At 38.4% G+C, this 24,634-nt stretch overlaps 1 protein-coding gene across 30 annotated transcripts in view; it reads right to left on the bottom strand.

Annotated features, from left to right (window-relative positions):
• ALPK1 (alpha kinase 1) overlaps positions 1 to 24,634 on the bottom strand; it is a 136,763-nt gene that overhangs the window by 101,553 nt on the left and 10,576 nt on the right. For 14 of the 30 annotated variants that reach the window (XM_078002155.1, XM_028848674.2, XM_078002149.1 and 11 more), the window contains one exon: positions 21,879 to 21,930. Coding sequence is in view for 7 of the 30 variants with exons in the window: in XM_078002130.1 (XP_077858256.1) it covers positions 13,329 to 13,424 (96 nt within the window). In the remaining 23 variants the exon portion in view is untranslated. Of the gene's footprint in view, positions 1 to 13,328; positions 13,446 to 13,508; positions 13,623 to 19,287; positions 19,382 to 21,878; positions 21,931 to 24,634 lie in introns of those variants that run through there. The other 16 variants (XM_078002145.1, XM_078002156.1, XM_028848675.2 and 13 more) reach the window with 5 other exon arrangements.

Raw genomic sequence — 24,634 nt, 5'->3', positions numbered from 1 at the left:
GATGACCAGTTATAATTGTATCTCTGTTCCTGTGAACCACTTTGGCACTTTCAGAAATTAAATGAAAACTTTGCTACGAGTTGTCATGCCATCTTCCTTTAATTCTGGCAATATCTATATTCAGGCTGATATTTATTTATAGTTAATGTAACTCTCTGCTTGTTCTTACATTCCACTCACTTCCAAGGTAAAACATACTCTGAAAGACCTTATGATTTTATTTGCAGCCATCCAGACACTAGCAAATACCTTTCCCAAGAGGTATACATTTTTCTATGACTGCACCACTTTGAAATTTATTAAGCATCTTTTCTGTAGGCTTTTCCTCTTATTCCTTATATATATTTTTTTCTGGTTGTCTGTTTAGCATCACTTTCTAATTTAAACAAGGTAGAAAAAAGGTATAGAGTTGGGTAGATTTACAATTATTCAAAATATTGTACTCAAAAACAATTTTCCTCGGGGAAAAAACATTTGAGTATGAACACACTTAAAAATTAAAATGACAGCCGGACGCGGTGGCTCACGCCTGAATCCTAGCACTTGGGGAGGCCAAAGTGGATGGATCACCTGAGGTCAGGAGTTCAAGACTGGCCTGGCCAACATGGCGAAACCCCATCTCTACTAAAAATACAAAAATTAGCTGGGCATGGTGGCGTGCGTCTGTAATCCCAGCTACTCGGGAAGCTGAGGCAGGAGAATCGCTTGAACCTGGGAGGCAGAGGTTTCAGTGGGCTGAGATCACGCCATTGCACTCTAGCCTGGGTGACAGAGTGAGACTCCCTCTCAAAAGAAAAATGACATAAAATCGTTTATTAATCAAAATTATTTAAAAAGTTATTAGCAAACCATTCAGCTTTTATCCAAAATAAATATATATTTAAACTTATTACTGGACATTTCTGAAAATTCACAGTATAGCAGACTTAAGAGATACTTCACAAATCCTCAAAAGGAAAAAATTATTTGACCACAACTCATAAAAGCTCTAAATTATTAATTCAAAATTAAATTTTTTTATTGAGCCACTTGGAAATTAATTTCTTTTCCTTTCCTTTCCTTTCCTTTTTTTCTTTCTAAAAACACAGTCTTACTCTGTTGCTTAGGCTGGAATGGAGTGGCATGATTGTAGCTCACTGTGGCCTCTAACTCCTGGCTCAAATGATCCTCCCACTTCAGCCTCCCTAGTAGCTAGGACTGCAGGCACATGCCACCATCCCTGGCTCATTTTTATTTTTAAAAATTTTTTGTAGAGATGGAGTCTCACTACTATTGCCCAGGCTGTCTCAAACTTCTGACCTCAAGCAGTTCTCTTGCGTCAGCCTCCCAAAGTGCTGAGCTTACAAGTTTGAGCCACTGCACCCAGCCCAACACTTGGAAGTTTCAATAGCACTCAGAAACCATCTTATTGTCATTTTCCAATACATTTCCAGACTTAATGCAACCAAAACTATGTTTAGATGAAAATTTATAGCTTTATAATCTTTAATAATAAAAGCAAAGAAGTATAAAATGTGATTTTTATTTCAAATAAGTAAAAAGAGAGACAAACTAAAACTTAGGAAGTTGGGGGAATGCATAAACATAATTTTTTTAAAAAATAATAATTTATAAAAAGTAGATAAATAGAAAAAGCTAGTTGTTTAAAAGGTCAGTACAGTGGCTTTCAGGAAAATCTAATGAAAAAAAGGACTCTTTTCAGAATGGGAAAAGGAATAAAAACACTGTTATGATTAAGACTTCAGAAGTATAATAAACTATGATGTACAAATCCAATTTTAAAACATGAAAACTTATATGAACTACATTTTCTAGGATAATTTTTAATAGATGGTTAAAACTGGTTGAAGAAAAAAGTAATTTCTAGTTAAGAATAAGTGGAAAAATTTGTCTATTATTTCCAAGAAAGGTACCAGATTCAGATGTGGTTGTAGTCTATTTCCACCAAATTCTTTGGAAATATGTAATTTCTGGGATATTTAGATTATATAACTAATAGAAAAATATAAAAGACATTCCTAGTTCATTTTATAAGGCCAGCATAACACTGTTATTAATACTTGACCAAGACCATGAACAAAAAAGATAACTATAGAAGATGCTGTTGTTGCCCATCCATAGCTCCAAAATATTCACTGCCCACTATATATTTAATAAGAAATGGATTCAAGCTATTTAAGCAGGAGGAAAACTTTAATTATACACTTAAAATGGTTAAATTTTATGATTTGTGAATTATACTTCCATAAAGATGTTGAAAATTATATTCAGCTAAATTTCATTCATTAATTTTTGGTCATCTCAATTTACAAAAGAGGCAAATGACCCAAAGAGATTGAGCAACTTGCTTAGAGTTAAAGCTTTTTTTTCAACATGAAAATTAATATTTCCAAATGTAGTTTATGTGTGTCTGTCTTCCCTGGATTCAACACTAAGTGACACCTGTCTGAATCTCATTTTACCCACTCTTTTAATAAGTCTACTTTCCATTGCCCAGGGTACTTCCTTATCTATCTCCACTGAGTGTGGCTGCTCATTTGATTACTTTTCTGCTGGGATCACTAGGTCTAAAAAGAGCAAGTGAAAACCTACCCTTTGATTCATTCCTCTGTTCACTCATTCATTCAGATAGTCAACAAATATTTATTGAGTGCCTACTATGTGCCAGACACTATTCTAGGCACTAGGGAAACAGCAGTAAACAAAAGTAGATTTAATCGTTTTGAGAGGTAGATTCCAGCCAAGGGTATGGATTGGTTGGTTGGTTGGTTTTACATTTGTTTATTTTTTCAGAATGCAAAGCACCATGAAAAATTCATGACAGAGGACTTACATGCTATAAAAAAATAAGCACTTCCCATATCCATTCAGATTGGATAAAGATCCCAAGAACGCAAGGGATGAATCAGAGCTGTTAAAACATGATCCTTCTGTGGAAGCCCTGCACCTGTCCTCCTCAGGAGAAGTCCAAGAAAGCCAAGAATTAATGAGGAAGACCCTTTATTACTGGAATCTGCTTAGATTTAACTAGGTCAAGCTTTCCCTCATTCAGATGAAATGGCATTTTGAGAGAGAGATTATACTGTCATCGAAAAATATAAAGAGTTATATTTTGGCCTCCAGATTTTGTGGCTTGAATATTATATCCATTACGCAGGTCTCTCAAAGCTGGTACTCAGAAACTCCCCTCACACAGATATTAGTCTCTGTCCTGCCACGTTTTGTCAAACAGGATTCCAGTGAGTTTGTTCATTTCTATCCCAAGATGGCTCCAGCTTCTACTTCCTGCTAAGAACATCCAATACTACAGGAGGACAGGAATCCAACCAACCTCCCGCAAAGGCATTCATATCTACCTTTTGCAAAATGAAAAGAACCTTGATTATCTGGCTTATCTTGTTCTTTAGAAAAGACTACAGCTCAATGATTAGAATCACAATAAGTGCCCAAAATCAAATGATTGCATTTCCCTGACTCAAAAAGGATCTTAACATAGGTACTGTGAACCCCTGGAATGTGATAGGTTGGCAAAAGCTAATCCAAGACCCTTGTTATCCAATCTTTCTTTCTGGCTCTAGCAGTAACTGTAAATGAGGAACAATGATCATACAAAACAAAGTAGCCCAGGATTTTTTTTTCTCATCCAGCTTCCAGAAGAATAATTAGATCCAAAAGAATCCTATAGCACAAGGATTTGGGTCCAACATTGGAAGAGCTTTTGAGTTACCTAGTTTAAAATAATATGTAAAATTCCTCCTTATCGCAACTTTCCCTTAGATCCCCTGGGATATATATGCCCTACTAATATGCCAAGATTCCTATATAAGAACTAAGCTTTAAAACCGCCTTAAAACTTTAAAACTACCTTAAAATTTGATATCCTCATAGTATACACTATCCTAATCAATATTATTTAGATACTTGCCGTGTTAACATGGCCCTGAACAAAGCTTCATTTATTGGCAGTATGGATAGGGAAAACCACTTTTCTTTCTTTTTTTTTTTTTTTTTTTGAGACAGAGTCTCGCTCTGTCACCCAGGCTGGAGTGCAGTGATGAAATCTTGGCTCACTGCAATCTCCACCTCCCAGGTTCAAGTGATTCTTATGGCTCAGCCTCCCAAGTAGCTAGGACTACAGGCGCATGCCATCACACCTGGTTAATTTTTGCATTTTTAGTAGAAATGGGGTTTCACCATGTTGGCCAGGTTGGTCTCGAACTCTTGACCTCAAGTGATCCGCCCGCCTTGGCTTCCCAAAGTTCTGGGATTAAAGGCGTGAGCCACTGAGCCTGGCCTGGAAAACTTTTTCTTCAGGAAATTTGTGATATGCATCTAAAGCAGTGCTTAGAGGGAAATTTGTTCTGTGTCCTGATCAGGGTGTTTGTTACACAGTTCTATACATTTGTTAAAATTATAAAATAAAGAACAAACAAAATATCAGTGTTGCTGTATGTTAAGTTAAGAAATAAATAAAAATAAAGCCTATTTATGCTGTTTACCAAAAAAAAAAAAAAAAAAAAAACGCACACATACAAAAAATCCAAAAACAAACAAACAAAAACAAAAGGAAAAGAAAAAGCATTAAAAAGCTTCGTGCTTCTGTTAGGCTGTGTGGCAGAAGTGTCTAAATATCAGAAGGAGAGTCTGACCAAGTTATACCTACACGAGAATGGGCTTACACACCAATAGAATTGTAGAATTCTTTTTTCTAACTTATGTCAACAGAAACTAATGGAATATGTGTTCAAATGGATTCTTAAGTGCTAAATGAAGGAAGAAGAAAGGAATATAGCTCCTTTGGGTCAAACATTAATGTGGGTTCTTCTGCCAGAGACTCTGGTAATTGTGCTAGTTCTGGTAGGTGGGATTGGTTATGACCATTTGCTCAGTTGGTTGGCTGGTACCTGAACTCAGTGTTGGCCTACACTAAAGGAAGTCAAGCTGTTAGAAATTAGTATACTGTGGATGAAGATATACAGATACCTAGAGATAGAAATATTAGAATAGATTTGTGAAGGTGATCTGCTCACTCAACCCCGTAGCGTATCACTCCTAATTACGTTCCAGGGATAGTCCTAGTACCAAGGCATTACAAAACATATTAGTGAGAAAGTACACATCACTAAAGAGCAAGATGGCAACTATACTTTGTAATCTGGGGATGAAAGTAGAAATGTGCTCCATGATATACTCTCTTTAGAATTGAGAGGATATTGGAGAGGCATAAACCAAGAGGCAAGGTGGGCATAATTATGCGGGGCCAGATCAGTAATCAGAATGGTTTGACCTGCAAGGACCTTTAGCTTCAGCTTTAATACATGGGCAGTACACTAAGGTTTTACTCCATCTATGTATTATAATTGAAAATCCTAAGCCTGGCAAATAGAAGTGTGGCTTGAGGGACCACAGTCTCATAGTCTCTTACTTCCCAGAACTGAGTTGGTTCATAGACCCAAAGCCCCTTGCATGAAATGGAGGCTGGGATCCCTTGAAGCCAAGTTCTTTGAAACTGCATCTCAAGGTTTCCTTTTAGTATTCACCAAAGTGATCTGTAGTAATTCACTAGGGTAAATGTACAATGGAGAAACCAAAATAGACGTTTTTGAGATTATTGGAATTGTCTCTGAGCTACAGCCTAGGGACATATAACACCACTACAATCCAACCATCAGAAGGAAAGCTTAAGAGGGTTGGGTGATAAATGGAATATTGGATGAAATGTATCTCAGTGTGTTCATTCTAGGTCCAAGTGTTCATCCTGTATTTATTTTCCAAGTTCCTATATGTAGAATTAGAGAAGACCTTACTCAGCAAGTGGCAGAATTCCTACATTGGCTCCCTGACTGTACTGTGTCATAACCTAATATTCAGGGACCTTGATCATTTCACCATTTCATAGGACATTGACCATGGCCATGTAATTGATGGCAACCAGTCAATGAATCTGCTGAGCATAAATTAGCGAATACACAAGACGCCTTGGTAAGGCTTACATGTGACTAAAGATAAGAGAAAAATTCCATAAAAGTTCAGAGATCTACTAACTCACTGATGTTTCTGGGGGTCTAGAGATCTGGAGTATATTGAGATATCCCCTTCAAATTGTGAAAGTCAGTTTGCTGTACCTTCTTGCATCCAGTTCTAGGAAGAAAGAGGCACAAATATTTGGTGGACTTTCAATATTACACAGGCAAATTAACTGGTATTCTTCCTTCCTCCTTATTGATAAACCATAGGCTTTATATTTAAGGAAGGTCCCAAATAAAAGAACATTCTTTTGCCAGTTCAGTTTAAAGAATAAACCTCTCTTGCCACTTAGCCTTTGGGACTGTAGAGTGAGTGACTGTGGCAAATCAGGATGCCATATTGATCCTATGGAACTCCTGAATAAGATTATCATAGCACAGATCCCAGACTTGAGGGTAAAGTCATATCTCTTTGGCAAATATCTGTTTTCCTTGAGAAACCTCACCTAGTGGTTGTTATTTGGTACTGTTAGAGATTGAGTGTCTAGACATAAGAAATCAACTAATTATGTATGAGACCTGAGCTGCCCATCTGAATCAGATGTGACTTGATTGACCTGTTTGAAAATTTGGATGTGCACCAGCAGCTCTCCATAATCAAGTTGAAGAGGCATATACAAGATCAGACTTAAGCAACTGCTAAAGGCATAAGAAAGTTTCATGAGCAAGTGGCTCAAACTCTCCTACTAGTCTTGCTCTGATGCCACATCTCCTTAGACCCACATATACAGTGTCATGGGGATTTCTCTATGGACAGGACAGAAAATGTCCAAGGCTGATTTACTGATGTTTATGCATAATATACTGTCATACATAAACTGATACAGCATTGGAGCTCTCCTCACTGTCAGCCATGAGAAACAAATGAGAAGATAAATCCTCCCAATAAATAGACTTTAAGTGTTAACTCAAATTGTATACTTTGCCTACAAGGAAAGAAAATCACAGTGCAATTCAAAGACAGAGCTGAAAGGTTGGGTTAGATGATGAGGAAATTGAAAGGAACAAGATTGAAGGATAATGACAAGGAGGTTTAGGGTAGAGATACACGTATGGATATGGATGGACCTCACAGAATGGGTTTACAATATCAGGATACTTGTGCCCCATGTAAATGTCCACCAAAGGGCTCCCACTACAGAACACACCCTCTCAATAATCAGCTGGCAAAAGACCAGTACTGCACATGTCAGTTTTCCTGTCTCCCTACTCTCACTATTGTTCCTCAATGAGTTCAAGAAAAAAGTAGCCATGGTGACAAAGATGGAGGTTATTATGCATGGACTCAACCACATGAAGTTCCCCTCACCACAGCAGATCTGACTGCCACCACTATCAAATGCTTGAAACGCCAGCATAGTGAGCCCTCCATTTAGCTCTAATCCCAAGGGATGAGGGTGGAACAGCTAACCTCCTGTTGGCTGTTCATAGTGAACCTCTTTCATCATGGATTTGTAGCAATTTTTCTCCCTGGAATGGACATACGTTCTGGATGTAGGTTTGGCTCCCTTGCTATGCTTCTCTTAACAATACCGTCTGTGGACTTACTGAAAGCTTAATTCACCTACATTAGTCCATACAACACTGCCTCTGGCCAAGGATGCTACAGGACAGGGCGTTTCCCACAGGATTCATTGGTCATACCACAACCCTGGAGCAGCTGGCCTTATAGAGCAAAGCAATAATCTATTACATACTCCATTTTAGAGCCAGCTGGAAGACATGAGGCACGAATACTGGTGTAGAGAAAATGGTATATTCTCTGAATCAATAACCAATATATGGTGTTGTTTCACCCAAGGACAGGTCACATGGGTCCAGGAATCAAAGGGAAGAAGTGAAAGTAGAACCTCTCACATCACTGGGAGTGCTAGATTTAGTAGATTATAACTCTAGCCTTTTAACCAGTTGCAAAAACAAGGACCGTTGCCAGTATTCAAATTTCCCTGTTTGTGTGGTAGTGCACATGTTCATACCTTAACCTATTTCTTTTTTCCCCTCTTCCTGTTGCCTATTAATTTATACAGGCTACAATGGTGGTGATTACCTTTATAGCTTAGTCTGTGAATGACATGTAGGTACTTTTATAAAACTGTTGCCAAATGTCTCCTTTCTCTTATTTAAGTGTTCATGCAATAAATTCTTCCTGGAATTAAGTTTCAAAAATAAGTCTGCATTTACGGATGAACTTACACACACCCCTTTACTGACTGATGAAACCAGCTTTTCCTCTCTGACTTGGTTGTCTGGAGGCTGAGAACTTTCTGTAAGCTCTATTGTATGATTCATTCAACACAGGTTTCCAGGACCCAAGTTTCTTTCTTCGTTTATTCTAAATGGTTTCTGATCAGCGTTTTTCAATTTAACTTTTCCTTACATTGGATTTTTGTACATTTTAGTAGTGCATGTCACTTCAATTCCTTTTCACATGTACTTACGTAAATACATAAGTAAATAAATAAACTGAGCCTTTAGTGAAGTAGTTTGTGGCTTCCCCTTAGCAGGTTGGTCACACAGTAGCCTGTTCATTCAACCAGTGTTTATTAAGTGCTTACCATGTACAGACATGACAGGCCTATACCCCCCATCCTTGTGCGTGTCTTCAAGTCCTTGACTATTGCTGTGATTTCATGTCAGAGGCCCCATTGTCAGCCTCATGAGCAATGCCATGGGGTGATATATTGCTGCTCTTATTTGGACTGTCTTCCAGAGACTATTCCTGATTGTTCCTCACTCCCATCCCCTGAAGTCTGCCTTCCACTAATGGGTGCCTTTAAATCCAAATCCACTCTTAGATAACATCTTATAATTTCTGAATTCTCCGATAACTTTTATACTTTCCTATTTTAGGTTAACTGCAACCTTATGGCTTTTAGAAGCTACCCCAAAACCAAAATGGCCTCATCCTGAGAGCCAAGGGCTTTCTTTGTTTTGAAATAAAAAAGTGCAATACGTGGGTCTGGGCAGGGGTAATGTTCTCAGGGAACACAAACATTGTAGTTTCTGGAAAGATGTGTTCTTTACTGGCAATAGTGAACTAGCATTTCAGTTATAAGTCAGGCTCTTCAGAGTTTGATTGGTAAAAATAAATGGATTGGACTGGGCACAGTCTACTCAGCTTTTCTCTTTTTCTATTGTTTAGGAATACTGTTTGTCTAATATGGGTACAATTCTCCATAAGTGCTTGGATTATTTTCCTCTTTTTCTCCCTAAACTGATTTTTCCTCCTTCCTGCCTTCTTGTTCTTCCCAAGCATGTATATTTATTCTTTCATTCATTCGACATTTTCGTAAGTACCTACTATATGCCAGTGCTCCACGATGTGAAGGGTAAAGGGATGAAAACGGCACAGTCTCTGGACTCTAGAAGCACACATCTGTGTGGAGGCCAATGTGTAGAAAATGATTACAGCCTTGTGATAAACGACAGAGCAGAGGCACCGTGGAAGCCTAGTGATGTCCCTTCACCTGACGCACAAGCTGCGAGGCTCTCTGGGGATAATGACCCTGCTTTCTAATGCAGCACAAGGTCATCAATCTATCATGTTGGGTGAGATGTCGGGCTCTTTCACAGCTGAAAGAACCAACAAAACATCCCAGGCCACCGCATGAGCAGGCACAGTTTTGGAAGTCACACTAATTTTCCCACAAATCCACATACATGCAATGTGACCCGGGATACTAAAACTAGTACTCCAAAGTAGAATTTTAAGGAAAAAAATTCATATTTCTCACGTAAGGCACAGAGATTACACAAAAGTATTAAAGAGCTTTCTTAGGAGTCCTGAATGCCCGGTGTGGCACTCCAGAAGTCTCTGTCAGCCAGTGAAATGATGTCAATAAAGGATGGTAATTGGTCCCTAAAGGATTGCCTTGGGGAGTGTGAAGAACAAATACTCAACAGTGGCAACAAGCGAGCAAGGGAGGGTATAATTATTTATCTAGATCAAAAGATGTGGATACTTTGGACATGTAGGATGTAGTCAGATAATTAAGTAGTGTTACGTATGCATTTCTGCACTCCCCAAGAGACTTCCAGGAAAGCTATTTACCTTCCCCGTTTGATACTTCTTGCTCTTGTATCAATGACTAGCAGCCAGTGTGAACAGAGCCAAAACCTTTCTACCAGCAGCTAATGCAGTCTAGTCCCACAACAGTGGGCATGACTGCGAGTGGGCTCTTGTCCACAGACAGAAGGAACCTGGTGTGTCAGCAAAGAATCTTTGGGCCTGTGGTCATAAACAGAACTTATGAATGTATTGACTTTACTTAGTCCTCTCGTCAACAAAACAAAAACCACTGCTTTCTTTTTTAGATAGTTATTGCTTAGCATTCCCCCTATCCAAGTTCGCCATCTACAGGTCATATCATTTACAAATTGCTTTTAAGGTCTTCAGAAGATTGCATATGAGAATTCACGTGTGCCTCCTATTCAGGGAGGTGATACTACTAATTCTTGATTGATGCCACAACTGATGGCTATTACTGTATAACTACTCTCTTGTTAGATATTGACTGCACTCTTCTTTTACGTTATCACTCAGGGATTTAGGGTAAAAAGGTAATAGTGAAAAAAGTGTATGTTTTAGTGCCATATTTCTTAACTTGTTAGAAAAATTCACTCTTTTTTGGTTAACATAAAAGTATCCGTTTATTAAAGATCACAGAGCTTGTTAGTAAGTTGCAGAGTTGGTGTTGGAATGCAGATCTGTCTCACTTCAAACCTGCACTGTGAACAAATTCATCATACTGTCTCTGAATATTTTGTTTTTCTATATTTCAAACCTAGAATGACTGCCTATGGCTTTTCAACTACCCTCTCCCCCTCACTTTGAAATATACTCTCCTGGGCAGGGGGCATCTCCCTACTGCTTCAGTGAGCAGGAAAGAGTGACCCTTCTTGATGTACTGCACAGTGACTGAGAATACAGGCAGAAATGCAGAGAAGCCTCCTGCACCACCACGTTAGTCCAGCAGCGTTCCAGAAATCCAAGGTGAAACCGTAACCTGCTCCTCCTCTTCCTGGAGCTTAACTTGGCAAGTGCCTCCTGATCAGACCTCTATTCATTTGGAGTCCTCCCTGTGGGCTCTAAATGAACCCCTGTTCAATCAGCAATGCCTAGATTTATGTACACAGAGGGGCTGAGGCCTGCTCTGCAAAAGCATCCTCAAGTTGGAGTTTCTGTCATATTTTTCTTCGGAGGTTGCCTTTTAAGAAGACCATCAAGAAATTAAAGACACCCAAACTAGTTTTGGCATAAAGGGGAATGTATTGGTGGACATGAGGACAGGAAATGCAGACAGTCCTCATGTGGAATTAGAACAAGGAAACGGAAAGCTGTTAATGCAAGGCTGCCTCTCTTTCTCTCTCTCTCTCCACAGTCTGATTTATTCATTCCATAAAGACTTGAATGCCTACTATGTGTCAGATACCTTGCTAGGTAGGTGGGGCAAGAGTGCCTAAAGAGGTAAACGAAACAGACAAGGTACACTTCATCTCTCCCTGTAGACCATCTTCATCTGATCCATTTATGATGGCTTTGCATGACCTCTCGACTCAAGCATTTAACAGAAACTAACTCAGTTGCAGCGTCCTTAGTTTAAGGATAAAATCTTAGCACAATGCATGGCTTGTTCCTTCCAGCGTTTAATCAGGTATACAACAAAGGGGCTGGTAGCAGGGAGGTTTGCATAGACAATCTCAATAGTCAGGGGAAAATAAATTATGTAAAAATGGGATGTTGGGAAGGAGAAACTGACTGGTGAAAGAAATGATGATCATCTCTACTGCAAAGACTTTCAAAGACAAAGGGATGATGAAGGTTTCCATAAACTTGAGGAAAGAAGGGGAAAGAGCCCTAGGAAGGCCAGGCACTCATGCTGAGGTAGGAAAAGCTTTGATGGCTCATCCAGAGGCACCAGTTTGAGTGTGAGGGGAGACTCTGAGTAAGGCACTGCTCGCTCACACAGCCTCTCACCCAGGGCCTTAGGGAAGCCTGGGTGAAATCCCTTGGGAGGGTAGAAGGGAGAGGAGAGAAGAGGGGAATTACAAATCTTAAAAACAAGGCCTTCCCTGGAGTGCCTGAAAAACTCATAGTTGCTTAAAAGCTCAAATTATTTAAGGTTGCCTGAAACATTTGTGAACCCTGGAGGCAATCAATCTCCAATTATGAGAGCAGCAGATGGAGAGCAGTGATAGTACAGCAGTGGCTCATGAAGACTGGAAGGCATCCAGGAAAAAGAGGGCAGGGAGGCTAAAAGTTGAGATGTGCGATAACAAAACTCTGTATGACTGCCCCTTAAGACACGACTACTATGGTCCGGAGAAGGAGTATTTACAATCATCAATGTAAATGTGAACTCTACTCATGGGTCTGGACTTTGAACTTGAATATCCTAAATATGCCTCAAGTCCCTCATTTCTAATACCATCACAAAATGTTTCAGCTTAACTCCTGCCCTTCAAGGGAATCTTCGGAGCAATATTTCATTTAAGCAATATTTCATTTGCTTAAACTATACATTTCTAAGGAAGTGTTTAAGTCTGACCAAATTTATTCATATGATCTACTTTGATTTGTAGTTCAATTTACAATTTTGGGGAAAAAGTCATGGCTGGTAAATGGGAATAGTGTCTAAAGTTTTCAAAGAAATTTGGTCCATGCCAAAAGGCTGCATATATAAAGAGCTGTGATTACTGTAATGCTGATTTAGGGAGACAGGTGCATTACCTTAGGTAATTTGAACTTCATCAGTGATTACTTTGTATAGTGAGTCCTAGATTCATCTTCCATGAAGTAATGTGCTTAGGTATTTTATTATAAAGCCAAGTAGTCTACAATGTCTTAGCTTTTGTTATGCTTCTGATTTTTCCTCCTTATCAGGTCTGAAATTTGAAACTATTCCCTCAAGGGATTCACTCTATTTGCCTTTTTTTTTTTTTTTTTTTTTTGGTTACTCAGTGTCTCTCCTTCTTCTCATTAATTAATTAATTTGCTTCAACAAATATTTATTGAACCCCTCTGATGTTCCAGGGTAACCAAAATTCTTACTTTCACAGAATAGTTTTGGGACAGACAATCTACCACGAGCTCTGGGCATCTCTGCAAGTTCTTGCAGTGTGTGTCAAGAATGAGAGATCAGGTCTGGTGCAGTAGCTAACACCTATAATTCCAACATTTTGGGAGGCTGAGGCAGGATGATCATTTGAAGTCATGAGTTTGAAACCAGCCTGGGCACACAGTGAGACTCTCATTGCTATAAAATAAAAATAAAAATATTAGCCTGTAGTGGTGGCGCATACCTGTAGTCTTAGCTCCTCAGGATGCTGAGAGGGAGGATTTCTTGGGTCCAAGAGTTTGAAGTTGCAGTGAATTATGATTGTGCCACTGCACTCCATCCAGGGCAATAGAGTTAGACCCTGTTTGAAAACAACAACAACAACAAAAAAAAACAAAAATCCACCAGGCCAACCTCTCCTTACCTGGGACTTTATTAGAATTTGCAGCATCTTTGAGGAATGAGGTCATGTCTCTCACTGGGACAAAGAGCAGGCTTTTCGTAAAAGCAGTGGCTCCCTAAGCCCAGCGTTCCTTGGCTGCAATAGAGACAAACCCACTGACTGCATGTACGGCATCCATTGGCCCACTCACTACTACTCCAGTGGGACTTGGAGGACATGAGGAGCAGATGTCAGCATGATGTTCATGCTGCTTGATATACTATGGGTACTAAAACCCTTTGTCTCTGACCCAGGAGTTTCATGTCTTCTGCCAACATCCATGAAATAACAGGCTATATAAGGAGAGTAAAAACTTATTAGGAGAGTAAAAGCAAATTACAGACCTTGACAAACTTTGTATTTTCCAAGAATTGCATCGCTCCTAGATAAGCCTCTCACAGAGTAAAATTTTATGTAATTTCCTAAATATTCATCTTCACTGAAATAGGATAAAGGAAAAAATGGCAACTTTATTTGACGTACATTTATTTTTTGTGTGTTCTATGTTGTCCAAAATGTATAGCCTGCGTATTACCAATTCCATGCTCTTCAAAAAAACCAAATTCTTAAAGATTAAGATTTGTGGCAATTTTCTTCCAATAATGCAAATTAACCAAAGTTTTCTAGATACCTGCTATGTGCCAGGATCTGTAAGGCGATATGAGGATGAATTAGACACAGTTCTAGAACTTTAGGGCTCAGCGTTTACTAGCGATGACAGACACAAATATGTCTGAAATAAAAGACTGAATCTGCTCAGATATAGTTAAATTCTAAGCAAAGAATGGGCAAAGAATGATTGTGATTTGTAGTTTAATTTACCATTTTGAGGGAAAAAATAATGTTTTTTTTTTTCAGGGAAAGGAGGTTCAATTAAGTTACGCTTTGTTTAGAAGACTGACTAGGACATTGAAAGAGTGGTAGGACTCCAGCCAGTGGAAGTGAAAGGGGTAGGGTCTGAGGAGCAGGGGTGGATGGCGGTGTGAAAAGATGCACATCAGGCAGATGTGGTGAGATGTGGGGCACAGCAAGAGCAAAGACACAGAGGGACCTTGCAGAGAGTGACTGGGGTCAGCACGAAGTCCAGGTTCTCAGGGGTGGCTGTGGCTGGGTTGATGACTGACACAGACTTTCATCAAGTTTAGGTGCTCAGGGAGCCATGGGGCATTTTAACAACAATTTAAGTTGACAAAGTACTTTATTGCTGTATAGCAACTACTCAAATACTCTTTAGTAATGTTATTTCCATGAATTTGTTAATTTTACCTTATCTATTTTATTTATTTTTAAAGGAAATAAATGGCATAAGTGGGTATTAAGAATTTAAGTTGTTCTTCAGTCCTATTTCAATTTCACTTAATTTCCCCTTTTTGATTTGAGGTCAAACTCATTGATTGGGGGTCCTGTGGTAGACTGATTTCTATTTTTTTGTTTTTCTCCACTGTAACAAATGAATTAATTATGCAGCTTTGTTTAATATCTGTCTTCCTCACTATAATTTAAACTCCAAGAAGGCAGGAAATGAGTTTGTTTTGTTCCCTTCTATAACCTCAGTAATTCAGTACCTTGAATTACTCCTAGCACATAGTAGGTGCTCAAAAAATTGCTGTTGTTGTTAAATGTTTATAAAAGCAGATAGATGCAAGATAAATTCGGGTAACCTATCTTGTTGATTAAACCTATGCATTGCTTACTGTTGATGAGTTGCAAATATTCCTTTTTATTTCAGGGATATCTGTAGTGTTCAAAGGGGGTAAGATGCCTTTTGTCATCTCTAAAGTATTAAATTCTCTGCCTACACTCTTGAAGTGACAAGAACAACATGCTTAATTTTAACTGATACTCTTGTCTCTTTGAAGTAATGTAAAATTTTTAGAATATCTCTTAATGTTGATTCTCATCAGTCTTACCAGAAATTTCCACAAAATTTGCTTTATAAGTACATTATCAGATTATCTGAAAATTCTGTGACAATGTTTATGTCAAAGCTTCTGGCCCATAAAATAAGCCAATCTGGGTGTTAATGAGGATGCCAGCACCAACAAATGTTTGCCGTCATTCACATCAACCCCCATCTTGGCGGTTTTCTGCAATTTCTGACAGTAAGTTGGTTCTTCTTTCTAGTGCCTCACTGCCGCCCTCTACTGGTGGCACTTATCAGTACAGGTATAAGCAATTTCACTTTTAACTAGTATGTTTATACTTGTTAATGAAAACAAATGTGACACTCTACAGAACAGAACAGGTCTAAATAAATTAGAAGACTTAGTAATGGCCTGGAAAAATGGAAAATTTTGTGGAACATTAAAATAGCAGTGCAGATTATTCAACTGACAAATACTAATATTTGAATTTCATTTCAGTAAAGATCCATTAATCTTTTTGAATTTTGTCTTACGAGAAAACTCACTAATCCACTGTCCCAAAATCTATGATGTTTCGATATAGCAGTGATTAAAATTATAATTATATGCAAATACATGGAAATTAAATAACCTGCTCCTGAATGATTGTTGGGTCAACAATAAAATCAAGGTGGAAATTTAAAAATTATTTGAACAGAATGATAACAGTGACATAACCTACAAAATCTCTGGGATACAGCAAAGGCAGTGCTAAGAGGAAAGTTCGTAGCATTAAATGCCTACATCAAAACGTCTAAAAGAACACAAATAGACAATCTAAGGTCATACTTCAAGGAGCTAGAGAAACAAGAACAAACCAAACCCAAACCCAGCAGAAGAAAAGAAATAACCAAGATCAGAGCAGAACTAAATAAAATTGAAACAAAAAATACAAAAGGTAAATGAAATGAAAAGCTGGTTCTTTGAAAAGTTAAATAAAATTGATAGACCATTAGTGAGATTAACCAAGAAAAGAAAAGAGAAGATTCAAGTAAGTTCAATTAGAAAAGAAAGGGTGATATTGGCCGGGTGTGGTGGCTCACACCTGTAATCCCAGCACTTTGGGAGGTCAAGGCGGGTGGATCACAAGGTCAGGAGATCGAGACCATCCTGGCTAGCACAGTGAAACTCCGTCTGCTAAAAATACAAAAAAATTAGCTGGGCGTGGTGGCGGGCGCCTGTAGTCCCAGCTACTTGGGAGGCTGAGGCAGGAGAATGGCCTGAACCCGGGATGCGGAGCTTGCCATGAGCCGAGATCGCGCCACTGCACTCCAGCCTGGGTGAAAGCGAGACTCTGCCTCAAAAAAAAAAAGAAAAAAAAAAAAAAGAAGTGAGTGATATTACAACCAATATCACAGAAATACAAAAGATCATTCAAGGCTACTGAACACCTTTACACACATGAAGTAGAAAATCTAGAGGAAATTAATAACTTTCTGGAAATATACAACCCTCCTAGATTAAACCAGGAAGAAATAGAAACTCTGAACAGACCAATAACAGTAAGTGAGATTGAAATGGTAACTAAAAAGTTAGCAACAAAAAAAAGTTCAGGACCAGATGAATTCACAGCTGAATTATACCAGACATTTAAAGACGAATGGTACCAATCCTATTGAAACTGTTCCAAAAGATAAAGAGAGAATCCTTCCTAAATCATTCTATGAAGTCAGTATCGCCCTAATATCAAAACCAGGAAAGGACACAACAAAAAAAGAAACCTACACGCCAATATTCCTGATGAACATAGATGCAAAAATCCTGAACAAAATACTAGCTAACAGAATCCAACAGCATATAAAAAAGATAATCGACCATGATCAGGTGGGTTTCATACCGGGATGCAGGGATGGTTTAACATCTGCGAGGCAATAAATGTGATACACCACATAAACAGAATTAAAAATAAAAATCACATGATCACCTCGATAGATGCAGAAAAAGCATTTGACAAAATCCAGCATCTCTTTATAATTAAAACTCTCAACAAAATTGTCATAGAAGGAGCATACCATAAGGTAATAAACGCCATTTGTGACAAACCCATAGTCAACATTATACCGAATGGGGAAAAGATGAAAGCATTCCCCCTGAGAAATGGAACAAGACAAGGTTGCCCACTTTCACAGCTTATATTCAGCATAGCACTGGAAGTCCTAGCCAGAGCAATTGGATAAGAGAAACAAATAAAGGGCATCCAAATTGGTAATGAGGAAGTCAAACTGTCACTGTTAGCTGATGACATGATTATATACCTAGAAAACCCTAAGGACTCATCCAAAAAGCTCCTAGAACTGTAAAGTAAAGTTTCAGGATACAAAATTAATATACACAAAATAGTAGTAAAGTTTTAATTAAGTAAAGTTTCAGGATACAAAATTAATGTACACAAATCAGTAGCTCTGCTATACACCAACAGTGACCAAGCTGAGATTCAAATCAAGAACTCAACCCCTTTTAAAATAGCTGCAAAAAAATAAAATACTTAGGAATATACTTAACCAAGGAGGTGAAAAACCTCTACAAGGAAAACTACAAAACACTGCTGAAAGAAATGATAGATGACACAAACAAATGGAAACACATCCCATGCTCATGGATGGATAGAATCAATATTGTGAAAATAAGCATACTGCCAGAAGCAATCCACAAATTCAATGCAATTCCCATCAAAGTACCACCATCATTTTTCACAGAATTAGAAAAAAATAATTCTAAAGTTCATATGGAACCAGAAAAGAGCCAGCACAGTCAAAGCAAGACTAAACAAAAAGAACAAATCTGGAGACATCACACTTCCTGATTTCAAACTATACTATAAGGCCATAGTCACGAAACAGAATGGTATTGGTATAAAAATAGTCATATAGTCATTTTAGAGTGACTAAATATATAAGAGAAATACTGATAATGCAAAAGAGCCTTATCTATTAAATGCACCATGGGTCCATAACTTGCAAACAATGCTGGTTCTGAACATGTACATGACCCCAAAGTCTTTGGTCATGTTCTCTTGTCTCCTTCCTTACTCTCAGCATACACCCCACAGGCAACAAAGCTGCCAACCTCACCTCATAAATATGGTCTTTGCTTCTCAGTCTCTCTTCTTTCTGCCTCTTTCAGGCTTTCTCCCTCTTTAGTTTGAACCACTAGCCTCCAGGCTGGTCTTCCCGCCACTTGTTTCTTTCCCAGTTCCCATTCTTTATGCTTCATGTGCTGCCCAGATAGGTTCTTAGAAAGCAGAACTGACTGTGTTACTTTCCTACTTAGAAACTCCTGGTGCATTATTGCCTATAGGATGAAACCCAAACTCCTGAACTTGGCGTGGAGGGTCCAAGCTGCCATATTCAGCACTACCTGCCATCAGTGTAGCTTCTGCCACTGTGAACTTGCCCTTAGGACTCTGGAATGGTGACCCCAGGACTCTGTTTTCAACTCTATGGCAGATTCTGACATCATGCTTTGTCATAATTCAGTTACTTAACTGTCTCCCAGTAGACTGTGACTGCTGTGGATGACCACAGTGTCTCACTCATTTTTTTCATCTCAGCGTCTCATGCTTTGACTAGCACATTGTAGAAGTTGTTAATGGACACCTAAATGAATGAATGAATGAAAGTTCCTCTCCCCATTTTTATCTAATAAACTCATCAGTTTTCAAGTCTTAGGTTATAAGGGTGCTTCTCTAAAGGCTTTCTTGACTCTAATACGGCAGAATTAATTGCTGTCATGGTAGTTGCATATACTCCAGTCTTCCATGTTAGGTCATAAGCGACAAAAGCAACCTGGAGGAGTGAAAAGGATATGAGCTTTGGAGGCAAATGACCCTGGGCTAATCACTTAGCCTTGACACTCACTGTTTGTGTCACCTTCAATAAGCAGCTCAGCTTTTCTGAAATGAATATTCGTTTCCTCATCTTTAAACGGAGTTAATGCCACTTCCTCATAGGACTGAGGGAAAGATTAAATAAGCAAGTAAAAGTTCATGACACATGAAAATTTCATTAAATTTCAGCATTTATTTCCTCCCCCTGGGGTGAAGACCCTATTTAATTTATACCTAGGTTCCCAGAACTTCAGAAACTATAGAAATTCAGTAAATGTTTGGTAAGTAAATAAATGATTCCGAGTTGTAGTTAGTCAAAAGTAGTGTAAGTATATACTTTAAAAAGGTCTTTTAAACTAATACAATTGTTTATTAATTCCTTTCTACTCACTTAGTATAAATATCACTTCCTGATACTCTGAAATGTCTTGAATCAAATTCTTCTCATTTTAATGATTATAGTATCTAAAGTATACACACGTCTTGTGGTTTGAGGCATATTTCAGACCTTTCAACTACACTTCGATTTGTACATTTCCTTTATGTCACGGTAAAGTATGTTTGTGAAGTGTTTGAATAATAAGTAACATTTATTTTGTAATGGTATATATATCATAATTTTAAGTAAGACAAAGCAAAATATAAAATTGTTCATACAGTGTAATAGCAGCTCTGTAAAAAATCATCAAAAACCATGGACATTTTCTGCCAGAAGTAGAAAAATCCATCCTAACATTTATATAGAATCTCAAGGGACTTTGAATAGCTAAAACAATTTTGAAAAAAAGGAAAATTGAAAGACTCACACTTCCTGATTTCAAAACTTACAATGAAGCTATAGTAATCCAAACAGTAGTATAGACCATCGATGTATAAGAAGCCCAGAAATAAATCATCATATATAGGGTCACATGATTTCCAACAGGAGTGCCAAGACCATCCAATGAGGAAAGAATAGTTTTTTTTCAGCAAATGGTATTGGGAAAACTATATCCACATACAGAAGAATGAAGTGGGGCCTTTACTTTACAACACCACCTACAAAAATTAACTCAAAATGGATCAAAGACCCAAATGTAAGAGTTAAAACTAGAAAACTCTTAGAAGAACACATAGGAGGAAGGCTTCATGGAAATAGGGTTTGGTAGCGATTTTTTTTTATATGACATGGAAAGCACAGGCAACAAAAGAAAAAAATAGATAAATTAGACTACATCAAAATTGAAAACTTTGGGCATCAAAGGCACAATCAGCAGAGTGAAAAGGAAACCTAGAAATGAGAACAAATATTTGCAAATCATGTAGCTGACAATGAGTTAATATCCAGACTATATAAAGAACAACTGTAACTCAACAACAAAAAAAACAACCCAATTAAAAAATGGGCAGAGCATTAGCATTTGAAAGAACAATTTTGGAAACTTAAAGCTCAGTTAATTTGGATCTGTTATTTGATTTATCCATTAAAGTTTTTTGTTGTTGTTTAAAGTGCTTATCAGCATAATGATAAATGTCACGCACATTTGTGAAGAAACATCCTTTTTGGTCCCTTTTGGGAATGGCAGGCACTTCTTGATCTTTATGAATGACAGGTTACTGTTTTGCCTTACTTTATGTAGTGGAATAAAGCAGACAAAGCTTGAAAAAAATGGGCAAAGTTTGAATAGACATTTCTCCAAAGAAGATACACAAATGGCAATGAGTACAGAAAAAGTCTCCAACATCACTAATCATTACAGAGATGCAGATCAAAAGCACAATGAGATACTACCTCACACCCATTAAGATGGCTACCATGAAAAAAAAGCAGAAAATAACATGTTGGAAAGGTTGTGGAGAAATCAGAACTCTTGTGCACTATTGACAGGATGTCACTGTATGGTAGTTCCTCAGAATGTTAAAAATAGAATTACCATATGATCTAGGAATTTCACTCCAAATACAGCTAAAAGAATTGAAAGCAGGAACTCAAGGAGATATTTGTATACTCATGTCCATTACATGATCAGCAATAGCCAAAATATGGAAGCAGTCCACTGAATGGATGAATGGAGAAACCAAATTTGTATACATGCAATAAAATATTATTCCACCTTAAAAAGGAAGGCAATTCTGACATATGGATGAACATTGAGGACATTATGCTGAGTGAAAGAAGCCAGGCACAAGAGGACAAATACAGCATGATATCACTTATATGAAGTACCTAGAGTAGTCACATTGATAGACACAAAAAGGAAAATGGTGTTTGCCAGGGGCTGGGGAAGACAGAAATGGGAGTTACTGTTTACCGGGTGCAGAGTTTCAAATTTGTGAGATAAAAAAGACTTCTGTGGATGGATGGTAGTTATTGCAGTGCAACAATATGAATGTACTTAATACCATTGAAATGTGCACTTAAAATTGTTAAGATGGTACATTTTACATTATGTGTATTTTACCACAATTTTAAAAAATTATTGAAGAATAATCAGAAGGAAATACAATAAAATGTGGAATGTTTGTCTCTAAGTGGTACTTTTCTACTATTTTTCTCTTCTTTTCCTATTTTCTACAATGACTATGTATTGCTGTGTAGTTAGGAAAAAATAACTTAATTCAAAAGTTTCATAGAAAACTTACCCAAAGTTTGAGTTCATTGGATTTCAATCCATTCCTGATTTAGAAGAACTTCCTAGTTAAGAAAAAGACATAAAAACAGAGGACTTTGTTATAATTAGAGAATAAACAGAAGAAGGAATAATCTCTACTCTATTTCCTGCATTATATCATGAGCATTGTTGCATGTTTGCTATTTGAAGCATCGGATAAGGGAACAGGAAGGTCAAGTTCCTGAGTTGCAAATGAGTGCGGAGAAGTTACAATTGTATCATCACTGTCCATCACTTTAGATATAAAAGGAAAAAGAATGTCACATCAAGGGAGACCAGATCCTGCCCAGAGTGCTTGACTGGGGGACAAACCTCTTTTGGTTTCCTGCCTCCCTTAAATAGGGGAAAGGGCTTCAAATTTCTCCTTAAACTTTTGAAGAAGTTCAACCATAAAGAAGAGAAAACTCACCATCAGAGGATCAAACTATTAGTGGTGGTCATATCTGATAATTTCATTATGCATGAAATAAAAGGAGTTTGCTGAAAAACCTTTGGGGTTGATACGTTATCTCCTGGAGCTCTGAAACTTTCATCCACTGACTTTAAAAAAGTCTCTTTACTACTTTTGGGGCCTGCCAGAAAAATGGGAATCCCCCAGTTATTTATACAAAAATGTTGCTAACGAAGTTTGCAATAATAATTACTACTTTATCGTATATTAAAATGACAATGTGGCCGGGCACAGTGTCTTGCACCTGTAATCCCAGCACTTCGGGAGGCTGAGGCAGGCAGATCACGTGAGGTCAAGAGTTCAAGACCAGTCTGGCCAAAACATGGTGAAACCTCATCTCTACTAAAAATACAAAATTAGCCAGGTGTGGTGGGGTGTGTCTATAATCTCAGCTACTCAGGAGGCTGAGGCAGGAGAATCGTTTGAATCCAGGAAGCAGAAGTTGTAGTGAGCCAAGATCAGGCCACTGCACTCCAGCCTGGGCAACAGAGCAAGGCTGTCTCAAAAAAAAAAAAAAAAAAAAAGGCAATGGATTACTCTTCCCAGTAATTTACATTTTTTCACCTCTCCTATAACCCTCTCAAAGGCCAGCTTATTCTCCTACAGCCCCTAAACCACCATCCTAGATAGAGGTCTCCTGTTCTTAACTGCCACTTATGAACCTTGCTTTCACACACTCCTATCCCCAACTTTGGAATTCATGTCACCAGATTCTATTCTCCCACTGCCCTTCATTGTTGCTATCAGCTGCCAGTTCTCAGGGCATTTTGGCTCCTGGATCACGTGGTCTCCACAAACCACTCTTATTCTTGGATATTTCAATAATCATGTGATGATCCAGGACTCTCCGTTCCTTGAAATCATTTCTTCCAAAGATGTCCTTGACACAACCTCAGTCATTCACTTCCACGGTCATACAGCCTAAACTTTGTTATCATCAATCACAGCAACTCTTCCAGATTTTCGAATTCATGAATCTCTCTCTCTATTCACTAGTACCCATCTCGTCCCCTTTTAGTCTCCAAAATCCAACAATCCTAAAATCCCACTGGGACCTCGAATCTATGGATCCTATTCCTGAACTCTTACTGTTCTTTTATGATCTGTTTACCTTCTGCTCACTTAGGTGACTACTTCATTCTGTCAATTCCTCCTCCACCCTCATCCTTACCAGACAAGGACTTCCACAGGCTACCACTCCCTTCTATGAATCTAACGGCAGCTGCACCCCATACTCTGTCAACCCTTTGGCTACCAGAGAGGGACCACCCATGCTCTTATCTAAAACCAAGAACTCCATTTGGGCACTAAGTCCACCTGTGTTTCTATTCAAGGGCAGCAGCATTTCTCTCTTCTTCCTCTCTCAATCTTTTACATCGTCAAGCTTTTGCTGTCCTTTGGCTCATTCCTGTCTGTTTACAAGCATGCCATTATTTCTTTCATCTTAGAAGAAAAATCTCTTCATCTCACTTTCATCAGTAGTTATTGTCTTTTTTAGCAAAATTCCTTGAAAGAATTGTCTCTACTTGAGCTTCCAACCTCTCCCTTCCCATTCTCTTTTAAACGCATTCTAATTAGACTTTTGTCCCATTATGCCACGGAAACTAATTTTGTCAAAGTCACTGATCAACTCCATGTTGCTAAATCCAGCCCTCAATTATTATTATTATTACTTTTTTTGAGATGGAGTCACCCTTTGTCACCCAGGCTGGAGAACAATGGGGCAATCTTGACTCACTACAACCTCCCTCCCAGGTTCAAGTGATTCTTGTGCCTCAGCCTCCCAAGTAGCTGCGATTACAGGCATTTGCTGCCACACCTGACTAATTTTTGTATTTTTAGTAGAGATGGGTTTTCACCATGTTGGCCAGTCTGGTCTCGAACTCCTGACATCAAGTGATTCGCCTGCCCCGGCCTCCCAAAGTGTTGGGATTACAGGCATGAGCCACCATGCCTGGCCTCTAGCAGTCAATTCTTACTCCTTATTTTAGTTGACCTGCCAAAAATGTGTGACATAGAACCTCCCTCCTCTGCTGTGTTCCAGGAAACCATACTCTCTTGGTTTTCCTCCTGTATTACTGATCACTCCTTAGTCTTTTTGGCTGGTTCCTGCTCTTCTTCTAGATCCCTTGATGTTGGAATATGCAAAGGCTCAGTCTCAAACTATCTTCCTTTCTCCATCTAAACCTATTCCTTGGTGATTTCATTCAGTTCATGGTTGTAAATACCACATACGTATTAGTAATCATCAAATTCCTATCTCCAGCCCAAACTTC

This window comes from Macaca mulatta, chromosome 5, assembly GCF_049350105.2.
Source record: "Macaca mulatta isolate MMU2019108-1 chromosome 5, T2T-MMU8v2.0, whole genome shotgun sequence".
NCBI lineage: Eukaryota > Metazoa > Chordata > Mammalia > Primates > Cercopithecidae > Macaca > Macaca mulatta.
This window is presented reverse-complemented; position numbering and strand designations above follow the sequence as displayed.